The sequence below is a fragment of the Oncorhynchus masou genome, chromosome 11, assembly GCF_036934945.1.
Source record: "Oncorhynchus masou masou isolate Uvic2021 chromosome 11, UVic_Omas_1.1, whole genome shotgun sequence".
Taxonomy (NCBI): domain Eukaryota; kingdom Metazoa; phylum Chordata; class Actinopteri; order Salmoniformes; family Salmonidae; genus Oncorhynchus; species Oncorhynchus masou.
In genome coordinates this window covers 15411204-15427840 of record NC_088222.1, presented here as the reverse complement: position 1 = coordinate 15427840, position 16637 = coordinate 15411204, and the positions used below count along the sequence as shown (strand labels likewise).

At 43.3% G+C, this 16637-nt stretch overlaps 1 protein-coding gene across 2 annotated transcripts in view; it reads right to left on the bottom strand.

Annotated features, from left to right (window-relative positions):
* Positions 1 to 16637, bottom strand: part of cntnap3 (contactin associated protein family member 3) — a 217379-nt gene that overhangs the window by 163246 nt on the left and 37496 nt on the right. For both annotated transcript variants that reach the window (XM_064977502.1, XM_064977503.1), the window contains exon 3: positions 5821 to 6014. In XM_064977502.1, coding sequence (XP_064833574.1) covers positions 5821 to 6014 — 194 coding nt within the window. The remainder of the gene's footprint in view (positions 1 to 5820; positions 6015 to 16637) is intronic.

The window sequence follows — 16637 nt, the reverse complement described above, 5'->3', positions numbered from 1 at the left end:
TTGGTGTATTAGTGACATGGCATTGCATTAAACTGGCCAAATGAAACAAGCAAGTTGAATAGATTTCACCTAAATAACTATGATATTTAATAACTCAACAGCTATATGCACCAGTGTATATGCACGCTATTCATTCATTGGTGTGCATCAGTGAAAAATCAGAGTAGGTTGCATTTCAATTGAACCTCAACTGCCCCCTGGAAATAAAAAAAATAAAAAATAATCATAATATGGAAATAGAGCTACTAAGGTTTTGTTGTGGTGGTGTGATGTAATCCATGCACTCATTGGAATCTACATCATATTTAACTGGTTGACTCAATGAACAAGCTAGATCTGGCTACTGTAATGAACACAAGGGGAGACAGAGAGCTGGTTTCAAGCGCAGGGCGCACAAGGTGTTTATTGCAAAGAACCACAGGAGGAGGCAGGAAGCTGGGTCCAGGGGCAGGCAGAAGGTCATACATAGGGGTTCCAAAAGGGCAACAGTACAGACAAGGAAAAGGCTAGTAATGTCGTTTGGGAGATCAGGCAATAGGTAGAGAACAGGAAATCTGATAGGCTAAAGTACAGGCAGGTCAAAAGGCGTCGTTAGTGAGGCAGGCAAAAACTCTCATACATGGGAGGAGTAATTCACAGGAAACCCAGCGCTCTGAAAGCAATGTGTCACAAAACAAACAATACCTCACAGTGATGGGGTGCAAAGAACTGAACTAAAGTGTGTGTGATAGTGACATACAGGTGTGTGAACAGGTGATTAGAATGCAGGTGATTAGGATCTGGAGTGAGCTGCATTCAGGGGATCTAGGTGTCTGAGAGTGTGAGCTAGAAAGTGGGCTGGAAAGTGAGCTGCGTCCAGGGGGTGTGAGTTGGAAGCAGACGTTACAGCTACCTAATCTCGCCTACCAGCCAGCTTGCTCTCGGTCTGGATGTTTGGTTTCAGAGCACATCAGAACAAGACTTGGTAGTCTATGGCAGGAGCAGAGAAAATAGACACTAGACACCCCTTTTAATGGGCTGATCCCTGTCCATCACCAGGCATGTAGCACCTCCCCTCTTTGTGGATTTCAATGCGCAAGCATGGCAAGTAATGGGTCAAACAAAGAAGTGAGTTTGGGAAATTATGCTTCAACATTTTGTTTTGCACATATACATTTTCTATGCCCGAATTCAGAATCAATTGGGCCCTCGAAAAATAATGTGGTCGCTGTGATAGAACATTTACTTTGATTGGCGATCTCAGCAATTTTTCAATGTCCCATCTCATACAGTTGTAGCAGGCTTTCTCCCTCTCCATTTTAAATATAGGCTCAGTGAAATGACATTGCCACAAGCAGCACCGGAGATATTGAGATGAACTAGATGCAACACAGTCACACATTAACACTCTTCTTGTTGTGGAAATTGACCCACTAAGCTGTTTACTTTCGACTTCTATGTCATATCGCTGAGTGTACCTTTAACCACACACCTTTCAAGTCTCACTTTGGGGCACAGTGTTACCAGACTCTATACGGCAGAAATTCGAGCCTGGGGACGAGGTGACTAGCTACGTGCACAATCATATTCACAGTGTGAGGGAGTGAGTAGTGAGTCTCAGCCTAGTCAGTCTCCACATGCCACCGCCAGGTAAAATAAATGGTCCAGATATTCGCCTTTTTTTGGGCATCATCCTAAAAGAAAAGTAAGTTAGTAGCACGCACATCGCCCCTAGGAAATTCTGTCCCACTGAGCTGAAACTTCTGTCCCACTGAGCTGTGGACATTGCACAGCTCAGGCTGAGTGGAAGACAGTAGATCAGAGGGGGGATGGAAACTGTCATTCTATACAGCAGGCCAGGTATAGCACTTATTTGGTTATGTCATTTAAAATATTGAAAGAATCATGTAGGGAAAGGGGGATACCTAGTCAGTTCAAATGTGAAATGTGTCTTCTGCATTTAACCCAACCCCTCTGCAACAGAGAGCTGCGGAGAGCTGACTTAAATCGACATCCACGTCATCGGCGCCTGGGGAACAATGGGTTAACTGCCTTTCTCAGGGGCAGAACAACAGATTTTTACCTTGTCAGCTTAGGGATTCGATCCAGCAACCTTTCGGTTACTGGTCTAACACTCCTACCCGCCAGGTTACCTGCCACCCCATGTATACCCGCAGTAGCGTGCCGTGGGCCTGGGGCCTGGGCCTTCAGTGAAGTCCTACACAGTCCCACCCGAATTAATCCACCTCTTATTACCATCATTATGGTGCCATGGCTCTAGACACTATACATTTAGACAGAAACGCAGTATAACCAGGAGTTGCGTCACCTTGAAATTGACATTTTTATTCAGAGAATTGCAGGGGAAGAGTACAATACCTTTTCATTGTGCAGCTTCGTTGCCCTGCGCGCTTGTTCGTTGAACTGTAGATCCACTCGGGTGTCCCCAAAAGTTTTCAAAAGCACCATTGCTTGTAAGTGCCCAGCCGTACTTTGGTGTCTCGTTGCTGCCTTGGTTAGACAACTCAAGTTTGCAAAGCCAGTGTGGCTCCAAACACCAAATCGATCACTTGCAAATAATAGGCATTCCCAGCAGTACAGTTTGCAGTGCTTCTCGGAGCCTGTGAGCAATTGATAGCGCTCGTAGTTGGAACTTTGAAAGTGGCAAACAAACCCCTTTCCCACCTGTGACAGGCTTTGTAGCGTCGGCGTCGACCTCTCCTGACAATGTCTAACTTTTCTTGAAAAGTTTGTCTTGAGAATGGCGTTATAATTATATCCTCGACCAAATCGATATCTTCTCCTTCCGCAATTGTGGGTTGAAAAAACAGCTTAGTAGTACGCAAATTACTGTCTCTGTCTAGCTCACAGCATGTCCTTGCCTGCTGTGATTGGGTGCTAGAGAGGCAAGCAACCGTAAGAAGGGGTCAGTGCATGCAGGAGCAGCGGCAGGGTTGGTATAGAGGTGAGTGAGAGGAGAGTTATTCTCAAAAAATGAAAAAAAGTAGTCTCACAAAACTGGAGTCCCTTTCAAGGTGTATAAACAATATTGTACTGATGTATGAAGGTGGCAAAATGCCGGCATGTGATGATCAACCTCTCCACAACACCAATCACGTCTACAAATCATATTTGTTTTACCCTGCATCATTATAATACAACTGTCTTCATCTTCTGTGTCTTCTTAATATTTGCAGTGAATTACCTTCATTAATGATGGTGACGACTTACCCTTTCACTTATACTTCCATGCATAGTGTTTTCAGAATACCCTTACATATACCCCTCAAAGTGCCCCTGAAGAGAGGCATATAATAAGTCATGTCAAACTGTTTCCGGGGGAGGACCCATGGACCCCCCTCTAACCGCCCCACCACCACAATCGTGTCCCTAGTGTAGTCATTTCTAAAATACTTTATTGCTACAGTATGTTGAAAAATTCATTTTGTATTGCCAAGAATAGTATAGTAAAGTTATTACATAACTAACTTTGCCTCATAAGACTGAGGAGAACACATAGCCGCATTGATGAAGTGGGTTCTGAAGAATGGTTTAAGTAAAAGATAAACAGATTAATAAGAAATGTAATACTGAAGCTCTCTTTCTCATGTTTTGCTGGCAAACACTTAGATCTACTCTATGAATAATGAGCGTAGTTAACCTCTCTGATCCTAACTTATGTGGCTAATAAGACATGGAAATATTACTGTGTCCTATTATTGGTCCTCTCTTCCAGCTCTCTGGCTGCGTCCCAAATGTATGGGTGTGGACCCTGGCCAAAAGTAGTGCACTAAATAGGGAATAGGGTGGTATTTGGGACACAGACCCTGTCTCTCTTTAAGAAAGGTTAATAATGGGGTCATCACCCTGGAAGTGCCCTACTCACTATTCCATCCTCCCATTAAAGTTGACACTGGTTGGCGGTTCAAACTCCAAAATAATGGTGAAATACCTAATTAACAGAATTTGCTAACTATTATTGTGAGATCAATAGGAGCCAGTCCAGTAGCTCCTTCTCATGTTGGCTAGGGGAGACCATACTATACCTTATGTTGGGTTGACATGAGAGGTGTGGTTGCACACTGTATAGATAGAAGCCAGCTCCCTTTTACACTGGCTAGCATCAGTTGGCCCTAAAGATGCGGTTACAGCAATGTGTGTGGCCAGCAGCAATCGATAACCACATGACTTATTCAGTACCCATCCTGAGCCTTTCTCATAAGAGTAATGGGGACTGTTTCCCCCTCCAGTCACCTGCCTATTGTAAAGGAAATCAATGGAACCCACTTCAACTGAAACTTAAAATGAAAAGTGAGGTCTGAGGTCTGAGGTGGCATTGGAATTTTCAAAAATGAAGAGCTGTGTGCGATACTACAATGATTAAAATATATATATATATTTTTACCTAAGCATTTTATGTCTGTCTTGGAGTGAAATGTACTTTCTTATCATTGTTGCATAATTTGAAAGGGTGAGAAGCATCTTCAGTGTCTTTAAAGCAGGTTGACGTTTATTGGAATGAGTGTTGTCCTGGAGGCAGAACTGAGATTCCTCTAGATAGGCCAACTGCAAAGGCAAAATTTGCTATATTGGCAAAATTCCTGAAAACAAAAATGTGCTTTTTGGTCTTAATTTAAGTTTAGGGTTTGGCATTAGGGTTAGCAGTGTGGTTAAGGTTAGGGTTAAGGTTAAGGTTAGGTTTAAAATCTGATTTTATGACTTTGTGGCTATGCCAGCTAGTGACCACGCTGCAGAGCTGTCTCTAGAACAAGATTCATAATGAAAAATGCTAACTTGCGTCTTTAAAGAGGGAGGATGAGCCAGGCGTCTGGTGAAGTGGAGCATTAAGCCCAACAAATTGCACTGCCTCCCTGCTGAGGAAGCTCAGTATGCTGCATCTCATTTGTGTGTGTGTGTGTGTGTGTGTGTGTGTGTGTGTGTGTGTGTGTGTGTGTGTGTGTGTGTGTGTGTGTGTGTGTGTGTGTGTGTGTGTGTGATAAAGCTCATGAAGCAGCATCTCATTTGCTCCTGGAGTGAGGTGTCCCTTTGAAATATACCCAGAGCAAATCTCTCCATTGCCTGCCCCCTGTCTGAAAAGCCTTTGCTCATGGAGAGAGAAAGAGTGAACAACACTCATCCCTAAAACTTAAACTTACTAAACCCTGTCTGAGGAAACAAAAAAAACACACTAGGACTTTTGACCAATACTGATGCTAGACTGCTACTGTCATCGACTGTCATCGACTAACTAGGAAGACTAGCATCTGGAGTTTAAAAATCCTTAAAAATGTTTTTAGGAATATGTGCAGACACTTTATGCTAAGTACTTTTTATAATATGCATAGTCAAACTGCGAGTAGATGAGAGTACTGTAGTTGTGAAATACATTAATTTAATTGACAATCTTTCTAATTTTCTCCTCCTCATGTCAGCTAAAATGATCAGAATGTTATTTATTACAGAAAGCAAGTAACAAGGATGGTAACACTAAAAAGCAGCTACATCTAATAATTACCTCAGTCAACAGTACAGAGCTAAGCTGAGCTGTTCCTGCCTTCCGGTGTTTCATCTATTATTCATTGATAGTGAAAGGACTCTTATGAGTCTATTTGTGAGTTGGCTACATGGTGTACTGGTCTGCATCTGAAATGACTCCCTATATAGTGTGCTACATTTGACCAGGGCCCTTGTCTAGGCTCTGCCGCAAGCTTCCACCTCGCCACAACGTGAGCCTGGGAGCCGAGGGTAGCCCTGGTAAAACGTAGCACACTCTACAGGGAAAAGGGTGCCAATATGTGCCATTTTATACACAGCCATTATGGTTTTGTCCCACTGACTTACCCGGATGTTGTCCTCCTGGCGGTACTGTTTCCAGTTGCAGCCCGTGTCGCTGAACATGAGGAGGAAGAAGGAGACCCAGTCTGAGCTGCCATAGCGACCCTGCGTGGCCACGGCTGTGATCTCTGTCCGCTCCCCCAGGTCCACCTCCAACCATTGGTACTTACTAGACTCCACAGGAGCCCAGCCTCCAGCACCTGCAGGAAATACCGCACAGAGATACCACATATTGTAACTCTTTGGGAAGGTTTCTCTGACACAGATTAAGCCTAATAGTGAACTAAAGAGCATTTTCAATGGAGATTATCCAACATGTAATTTATTGTTAATAATAATAATAATCTATTAATAGATTGTTGCTCAGCATTGTGCCTCTCAAAATAAAGTGTTACCGTGAACCATTTAAGAGGAGCACATGCGTAAGACATAATCAGTGTACACATACAGTACAGTGTACAGTACATGATCAGTACAGTGTATATCCTCAGTGGGAATGAAGCAGTACAGTGTATAACCTCAGTGGGAATGAAGCAGTACAGTGTATATCCTCAGTGGGATTGAAGCAGTACAGTGTATATCCTCAGTGGGAATGAAGCAGTATAGTGCATAACCTCAGTGGGAATGAAGCAGTACAGTGTATATCCTCAGTGGGAATGAAGCAGTAGAGTGCATAACCTCAGTGGGAATGAAGCAGTACAGTGTATATCCTCAGTGGGATTGAAGCAGTACAGTGTATATCCTCAGTGGGAATGAAGCAGTACAGTGTATATCCTCAGTGGGAATGAAGCAGTACAGTGTATATCATCAATGGGAATGAAGCAGTAGAGTGCATAACCTCAGTGGGAATGAAGCAGTGCAGTGTATATCCTCAGTGGGATTGAAGCAGTACAGTGTATATCCTCAGTGGGAATGAAGCAGTAGAGTGCATAACCTCAGTGGGAATGAAGCAGTACAGTGTATATCCTCAGTGGGAATGAAGCAGTACAGTGTATATCCTCAGTGGGAATGAAGCAGTACAGTGTATATCCTCAGTGGGAATGAAGCAGTACAGTGTATATCCTCAGTGGGAATGAAGCAGTATAGTGCATATCATCAATGGGAATGAAGCAGTAGAGTGCATAACCTCAGTGGGAATGAAGCAGTACAGTGTATATCCTCAGTGGGATTGAAGCAGTACAGTGTATATCCTCAGTGGGAATGAAGCAGAAGAGTGCATAACCTCAGTGGGAATGAAGCAGTACAGTGTATATCCTCAGTGGGATTGAAGCAGTACAGTGTATATCCTCAGTGGGAATGAAGCAGTAGAGTGCATAACCTCAGTGGGAATGAAGCAGTACAGTGTATATCCTCAGTGGGAATAAAGCAGTACAGTGTATATCCTCAGTGGGAATGAAGCAGTAGAGTGCATAACCTCAGTGGGAATGAAGCAGTAGAGTGCATAACCTCAGTGGGAATGAAGCAGTACAGTGTATATCCTCAGTGGGAATGAAGCAGTATAGTGCATATCATCAATGGGAATGAAGCAGTACAGTGTATATCCTCAGTGGGAATGAAGCAGTATAGTGCATATCATCAATGGGAATGAAGCAGTAGAGTGCATAACCTCAGTGGGAATGAAGCAGCCTTGCACTGCAAGACCTAACCTGAAAACATCTACATCCATTACAGAACTGGTGGCAAAACGAGGATGCATGATCCGCCAGCAGTTACTGTGCACACAGTAATACTTGAGAAATGTGTCATTGACATTCAGGGCCATTTTGTGAGCAGGAGTCACTCTCCATTGTATGATAAAGAAGAGCAGTTTCGATCATGCAACTAGTTAAAATGTGCAGAAAGTGTCCAAGTCTCTCACATTAAAGTAACCACTCAAACTGGAGCTCTACATGGTCATGACTGCAGTAGTTTATATAGTCAATCCCCTAAACAGACACTTGTCAAGTGCAGTACCATTAGCTGCTTTTTGCGGGGAAGATTTTACTTGCAATGACTGTGATATATGATGGTTGTCTTACCTACCTTAGTTGAATGTACCGACTAAGTGGCTTTAGAAAAGAGCGTCTGGTGAATTACCAAACGTTCATGTTAATGTAGATAGAAGAAAAATAGAGCAATCTGATCAAAAGAGTGACCTATTCCATGAAACATCACAACAGGTTGTGGAACAGGAACAGGCATTTGGCTTCTGCAAGACCCAGGAGGAGGGAGAGAGGGAAGCCAGCCGGATAGAGACATGAGGAGGAGGGAGAGAGGGAAGCCAGTCGGATAGAGACATGAGGAGGAGGGAGAGAGGGAAGCCAGCCGGATAGAGACATGAGGAGGAGGGAGAGAGGGAAGCCAGTCGGATAGAGACATGAGGAGGAGGGAGAGAGGGAAGCCAGTCGGATAGAGACATGAGGAGGAGGGAGAGAGGGAAGCCAGCCGGATAGAGACATGAGGAGGAGGGAGAGAGGGAAGCCAGCCGGATAGAGACATGAGGAGGAGGGAGAGAGGGAAGCCAGCCGGATAGAGACATGAGGAGGAGGGAGAGAGGGAAGCCAGTCGGATAGAGACATGAGGAGGAGGGAGAGAGGGAAGCCAGACGGATAGAGACATGAGGAGGAGGGAGAGAGGGAAGCCAGTCGGATAGAGACATGAGGAGGAGGGAGAGAGGGAAGCCAGCCGGATAGAGACATGAGGAGGAGGGAGAGAGGGAAGCCAGCAGGATAGAGACATGAGGAGGAGGGAGAGAGGGAAGCCAGCCGGATAGAGACATGAGGAGGAGGGAGAGAGGGAAGCCAGCCGGATAGAGACATGAGGAGGAGGGAGAGAGGGAAGCCAGCCGGATAGAGACATGAGGAGGAGGGAGAGAGGGAAGCCAGCCGGATAGAGACATGAGGAGGAGGGAGAGAGGGAAGCCAGTCGGATAGAGACATGAGGAGGAGGGAGAGAGGGAAGCCAGCCGGATAGAGACATGAGGAGGAGGGAGAGAGGGAAGCCAGTCGGATAGAGACATGAGGAGGAGGGAGAGAGGGAAGCCAGTCGGATAGAGACATGAGGAGGAGGGAGAGAGGGAAGCCAGCCGGATAGAGACATGAGGAGGAGGGAGAGAGGGAAGCCAGCCGGATAGAGACATGAGGAGGAGGGAGAGAGGGAAGCCAGTCGGATAGAGACATGAGGAGGAGGGAGAGAGGGAAGCCAGTCGGATAGAGACATGAGGAGGAGGGAGAGAGGGAAGCCAGTCGGATAGAGACATGAGGAGGAGGGAGAGAGGGAAGCCAGTCGGATAGAGACATGAGGAGGAGGGAGAGAGGGAAGCCAGCCGGATAGAGACATGAGGAGGAGGGAGAGAGGGAAGCCAGTCGGATAGAGACATGAGGAGGAGGGAGAGAGGGAAGCCAGTCGGATAGAGACATGAGGAGGAGGGAGAGAGGGAAGCCAGTCGGATAGAGACATGAGGAGTAGGGAGAGAGGGAAGCCAGTCGGATAGAGACATGAGGAGGAGGGAGAGAGGGAAGCCAGTCGGATAGAGACATGAGGAGGAGGGAGAGAGGGAAGCCAGTCGGATAGAGACATGAGGAGGAGGGAGAGAGGGAAGCCAGTCGGATAGAGACATGAGGAGGAGGGAGAGAGGGAAGCCAGTCGGATAGAGACATGAGGAGAATGGGAGAGAGGGAAGCCAGTCGGATAGAGACATGAGGAGAAGTGATGAAATGGCACTCTGTAGAATGGAGACGCCGCCATGAGAAAAGAGGTATGACAGGATGAGAAGTGTGCTAATGTCTGTGAGAGAAGGGAAGCATAAAGTGCTGAGTCGGGCCAAAGTGCAGCCTCAGAGCCCCGGACGCCAGATGGACAGAACGAGAGCAGAGCTGTCTAGAGGAGGTGCCCAGGCTTCCAGCAGGGTCGGCACAAAGACAGAACACAAGACAGCTAGAGGGCCTAGCACAGAAATGACAAGAGCTGCCAATAGAAACACCCCAATAAGCTGCAGCATGCCTTACTCTATACAGAGAGAGAACACACAGAGCCTTTTAAGTACCCAACACAAAGACACCGAGGTTAAAGACTATTTAACATTTGGTACCAAGTTGATGTCATCTAACTAAGCTGACGCAAATAGTCTTCAGGAACCCCACAGGGACTTAGGGACCAGATTCCACTGATTCTCCACCCTTAATATTCCTACTTTACCGTTTATATAACCGTCTGTTGGTTGTACTCACACTACTGTCTGGTCTGGTCCGGGTTAAGGCAACAAGCTCCCCGTAATAGTTGGCATTTAGGACACGAGGCAGTGAAAGGCCTGGTTTAATAAGTACTTAACTTTAGTAGCAGACAGACATTGCCATTGACACAACGATGAGAGGGAGAGCGAACACGTTGACCTTTGTTCATTACTGGTGATGGAATAGAGAGCAGAGAGAGCATGTAGGGGAGACAAAGAGGAGCAGAATTCACAATACCAGGAGGGTATCCAGCTCTGAAGACTCTGGCCTTGGTCAAAAGTAGTGCACGACATAGGGAAAAAAGTAAAGCACTATAATAAGAGGGTGCCATTTGGGATGCACACCAGAGACAGAATAAAGGGGTGTTTTTTTTCAAGCAATTAATACATTCATATTTTTATTCTGTCTTGAAAATGGGCAATTATTAGCTACCACGGGAAGGCTAATGGCTGCTAATGGTTGCTGGGAAGGCCTGTATGGGGCTGCGTTCCAAATGGAACCCTATTCCATATTTAGTGCAATCAATGGACCAGGGCTCAAAGGTAGTGCACTAGATAGGGAATATGATGCCATTTGGGACATATCCCTGGATTCCTATTGTGTTCTCCCTCTCTGTCTGCAATGCTGTCTGTTCAAATCAAGGAAATCTCCTCTGATCTTCTCTTTAGTCCCTGACTGGAACGAACAGGGCTGCTTCTTTTCCCACTGTGCATGGTTATTAGGGTTAATGTAGGGTCAGGAACATGGTCATTATACCACCGCTGTGCTGCTGCCCATTCAAATAAACACATCATATACAGTGTATTCAGACATTCATATTCCTTAACTTATTCCACATTTGTTGGTGTTACAGCATGAATTCAAAATGGATTAAAAAATCATTTTTTTAAATCACTCGCCTACACACAATACCCCATAATGAGAAAGTGACAACATGTTTTTAGAAACTTTTGCAAATGTATTTAAAATGAAATAGAGAGATCTCATTTGCACAATTATCCACATGCCTTTGCTATGACATTCCAAATTGATTTATAGATTGTTGAAAGTTTCCAAGAGCACAGTGGTCTCCATCATTGGGAAATTGAAAAAAATATCTAACTACCCAGATTCTGCCTAGAGCTGGCTGTCCGACCAAACTGAGCAACCGGGCAAGAAGGACCTTGACCAGGGAGGTGACCAAAAACCTAATGACCACTTTGACAGAACTACAGAGTTCCTTGGCTGAGATGGGAGAACCTGCCACAAGGACAACAGCACTTCACCAATCTGGGCTTTAAGGGAGAGTGTCCAGATGGAAGCCTACCCTGAGAAAAAGGCACATGACAGCGTGCCTGGAAAAAGAAACATGAAAGACCCTGAGATAAGGCTAAATATTCTGTGGTCTGATCAGACAAATGTAGCTCTTTGGCATGAATGTAAAACACTGTCTGGAGAAAACCAGGGACAGCTCTTCACCCGTCTAACACCATCCCTACCTTGAAGCATAAGGGTGGCAGCATCATGCTATGGGGATGCTTTTCAGCGGCAGGGACTGGGAGACTGGTAAGGATAGAGGGAACAATGATCTGGAGCCAAATACAGGCAAATCCTTAATCAGAACCTGCTTCAGTGGCAAATTACCTTAGACTAGGGCAAAGGTTACCGTTCCAACAGCACAATGACCCCAAGCATACAGCCAAAGCAACGCTGGAATGGCTTCAGAACAACAATGGGAAAGTACTTGAGCGGCACAGCCAAAGCCAGACTTAAATCCCATTGCAAATCTGTGGATAGACTTGAACATCACTGTTCACCACCACCCCACATCTAACTTAAAACCTGTTAGAGATAGGGGGCAGTATTTCTCCTTTGGATGAATTGTGTGCCCATTAGTGAACTGCATCAAAATCTGTCCTAAATTGCTAATATATGCATATTATTATTATTATTGGATAGAAACGACTCTGAAGTTTCTAAAACCGTTTGAATTATGTCTATGAGTATAACAGAACTCACAGGGCAGGCAATCTTCCAAACTAGTTTTGGAATCCTGAAAGTTGGGGCAACTTTGACGTCATCGCCCCCTCCCTTCCCAACAAGTTATGGATCTGGAAACACTTCCTATGTCTTCCACTAGATGTCCTCATTCAGTAGAAAGTGTAATGGAGCATTTGCTGTGAACTTTGATCTAATGGGAAGGAAAGTAGTAAGTGTCGCAAACAATTTCCATTTTGTTGAGGCGCGCTTGCGTTTGAGTGCTTCGGCTGTTCCAATCAGCCCCAGATGAAAATGAATGGTCCGGTTGGAATGCTATTGGATCTATATGATTATAACATCCTGAAGATTGATTCTGCACTTAGTTTGACCAGTTTCGTCGACCTGTAATATGTAATTTGGAAGTTTTGATGCAAAGTTATCCTGGACCAGAAGTCATTTTTTGGGCATTTGAGCTGAAAGTGGTAGCAAATGCTGCTACTTGGACACTAGAATTGAACATTATGAAACCAAACGATTTATTGTTGAACTAGGACTCCTTGCACTACATTCTGATGGAAGATCATCAAAGGTAAGGGAATATTTATGTTGTAATTTTGTATTTCTGTTGACTCTAACATGGCGGAGAAATATTGTTACGTCTGAGCGCCGTCTCAGATTATTGCAATGTTAGGCTTTTTCCGTAACGTTAAAAAAAATGTGACACAGCGGTTGCATTAAGAACCAGTGTATCTTTTTAATTATATGTAGAACATGTAACTTCAGTCAAAGTTTATGATGAGTATTTCTGTTATCTGGCGTAGCTTTCTATAATTCCTCCGGATATTTTGGAGAATTTTCTTTACATGGCGTCAATGTAAACCGAGATTTATGGATATAAAATGCATATTATCGAACAAAACATAAATGTACTGTGTAACATGACTGTCATCTGATGAAGATTTTCAAGAGGTTAGTGATTGATTTTTTTTATCCTGCTTTTGTCATTTTATCTTTTGCTGTACAAAATGGCTACATTTTTTCTTTGTTTTGGTGGTGGTCTAACATAAATATATGTTGTGTTTTCGCCGTAAAACATTTTAAAAATCTGACACGCTGGGTAGATGAACAAGGTGTTTATCTTTCATTTGAGGTATTGGACTTGTTAATGTGTGGAGGTTAAATATTTCTAAGAATATTTTTGCATTCCCTGCTCCACCGTTTCAGCTGAATGGGGGGGGGGGGGGTGGAGTTCCTGTAGGGGAACCCATGGCCTCAAGAGGTTTTAACAATGCTTCAGAAAATCTGCATAAAAGAATGGGAGAAAAAAAACAAATCCAGCTGTGCAAAGCTGATAGAGACATACCCAAGACGACTCAAAGCTGCAATCACCGCCAAAGTATTGATTCAGGGGTGTGAATACTTATTTACATTTGATATTTCTGCATTTGATTTTCAATAAATTTGCAAAAATGTCTAAAAACACGTTTTCACTTTGTTATTAGGGGTATTGTGTGTAGATGGGTGAGAAAACAAATATATTTAAACCATTTTTAATTCAGGCTGTAACAGAACAACATTTGGAATAAGTCAACTGGTATGAATATTTTCTGAAGGCACTGTATCTGACTAAAAGTCTGAAAATATTAACATTATCAGTGGCATCTAATCACTTGTCCATAATCAACACTGACTATGAGTTTTTCGTAGGCAACAGTTTTTTTGTGTTTTTTTCAGTGACAAATTGTGGTAAATTTCTCTAATGCCATATCTTCTACCCAGCATATCTACTACCCAGTTGAAATAATGTCATCACAACCTTGTAAACTGGTTAAAATTATGTTATGATTTCAACCAGCTTTGCCTTGTCAGAAGTGCCCCACAGAGAGAGCCATGGTTGGTTACCACACTGAGTGGAATCACACAGTACTGCAAACACTTTCATTTTCAAAGGTTCTACAAAATACAACTTTTCTTTTCTTCACAGATCAGTGGTGAATTCCATCACGAGTCACCAATGTAGCTGTAGGGTTTCTAAATTGAATAATCCCTTTACTCTCTGTTCCAATAAATCTCTACCCTCTGTCTTTAGATTTGGTCATATTGTGTATGAAAGGCCTTCCAACCAGGAAGATAAAATCACTCAGACTTTTCTCCTCTTCCTGTCATGGGGTGCATCCAAAATGGCACCCTATTCCAGGTATCATCCACTAGATTGAGCCGCAGGACCCTTTTCTTCTTGAGCGGATGGACAGGAGGCTGGAACATAATTATAACATCATTTGTAGACTGTAAATGTATCCACAAGAAGCCCAAACAGATGTAATACTTGACTAAAACACAATTTCCACCTTGCTTACATGTATTTTTTTCTAAGTGTTATTTAACTAGGCAAGTCAGTTAAGAAGAATTTCTTATTTTCAATGATGGCCTGGGAACAGTGGGTTAACTGCCTTGTTCAGGGGCAGAACGACAGATTTTTACCTTGTCAGCTCAGGGATTTGATCTTACAACCTTTCGTTTACTAGTCAAACGCTCTAACCTCTAGGCTACCTGCCGTCCTCTATATGACCACAAATATATTTATTAATACGTTGAAACATGTTTCTGGTGTTTTTAAAGACTTTCGTGTCCAACAATTAATTAATTAATAACTTTTGGTTAACAAATATATATATATATTTTAAATATTATTGGCACCTAGTTCAATATTTTGTCCACCCTCCCCTTGCGAGGGTAAAGGCACTTGTATCATGTTTACTGAGATTGGAGAACACATTGGGAGGGATCTTAGACCATTCCTCCATACAGAATCTTTCCAGATCCTTGATGTCCTTCGGTCTGTGCTTGTGGACTGCCCTGTTCAAATCTCGAGACTGAGATGGCCATTGATAATGTTGATTTTGTGGTCAATTAACCGTTTTCTTTGTGGATGTTGATGTGTGCTTGGGGTCATTGACTTGCTGGAAGATCCACTCGGGGTGAGATCTTGCATGGAACCCCAGATCGAGGGAGATTATCAGTGGTCTTGTATGTCTTCCATTTCCTAATAATTGATCCCACAGTTGATTTCTTCAAACCAAGCTGCTTACCTATTGCAGATTCAGTCTTCCCAGCCTGGTGCAGGTCTACAATTTTGTTTCTGGTGTCCTTTGACAGCTCTTTGGTCTTGGCCATAGTGGAGTTTGGAGTGTGACTGTTTGAGGTTGTGGACAGGTGTCTTTTATACTGATAACAAGTTCAAACAGGTGCCATTAATACAGGTAACAAGTGGAGGACAGAGGAGCCTCTTAAAGCAGAAGTTACAGGTCTGTGAGAGCCAGCAATCTTGCTTGTTTGTAGGTGACCAAATACTTATTTTCCACAATAATCTGCAAATAAATTCATTAAAAATCCTACAATGTAATTTTCTGGATGTTCTTTTCTCATTTTGTCTGTCATAGTTGAAGTGTACCTATGATGAAAATTACAGGCCTCTCTCATCTTTTTAAGTGGGAGAACTTGCACAATTGGTGGCTGACTAAATACTTTTTTGCCCCACTATATATTATATTTAAAACAAAATATAAAACACCATTACATATCTACAATACAAAATGTATAATACCACCATAGAACAATATTACAATGTAGGTGTGTGCAGTGTTTGCATCTGTTACCTGATGTAGAATAGAGTTCCATGTAGTCATGGCTCTACACTATGTAGCACTGAGCACCATAGTCTGTTCTGGACTTGGGGATTGTGAAGGGAAATCTAGTGACATGTCTTGTATGGTATGCATGGGTGTCAAAGCTGTGTGCTAGTAGTGTTAAACCTCTTTAAAACAGACAGCTCAGTGCATTCAGCTTGTCAACACTTCTTACAAAAACAAGTAGTGATGAAGTAAATCTCTCCTACACTTTGAGCCATGAGAGATTGACATGCATATCATTAATGTTAGGTACTGTACCAGTGTACATTTAAGGGCCAGCTGTGCTGCTCTGTTCTGAGCCACTTGTAATTTTCCTACATCCTTTGTGGCACCTGACCACACGACTGAAAAGTAGTCCAGGTGAGACAAAACTAGGGCCCGTAGGACCTGCCTTGTTGATAGTGTTGTTAAGAAGGCAGAGCAGCGCTTTATTGTGGACAGACTTTTCCCCATCTTAGCTAATGTTGTATCTACATGTTTTGACCATGATAGTTTACAATCCAGGGTTACTGCAGGCAGTTTAGTCACCTCAATTTGCTCAATTTTCACATTATTCATTATAAAATGTAGTTGAGGTTAGGGATTAGTGAATTAGTTGTCCCAAATAAAATGCTTTTAGTTTTTTTAATATTTAGGACTAACTTATTCCTTGGTACCCATTCTGAAACGAACTTTGTTAATTGTTGCAGTCATTTCAGTCGCTGTAGTAGTTGACATGTATAGTGTTAAACAGATAAGATGACGCCGACAGAAAGGGCTGCCTCGCTTCTAGTCCTTAGGAAACTCTGCAGTATTTCATGGACTTGGGTATTATTTCATACATTGTTAACCCAGAAAATCTTAAGTGTTATTACACACAGTTGGGAAGAACTATTGAATATCAGAGCAACAGGGCAGCCTGAGGCGGCAGGGTAGCCTAGTGGTTAGAGCGTTGGACTAGTAACCGGAAGATTGCATGTTCAAA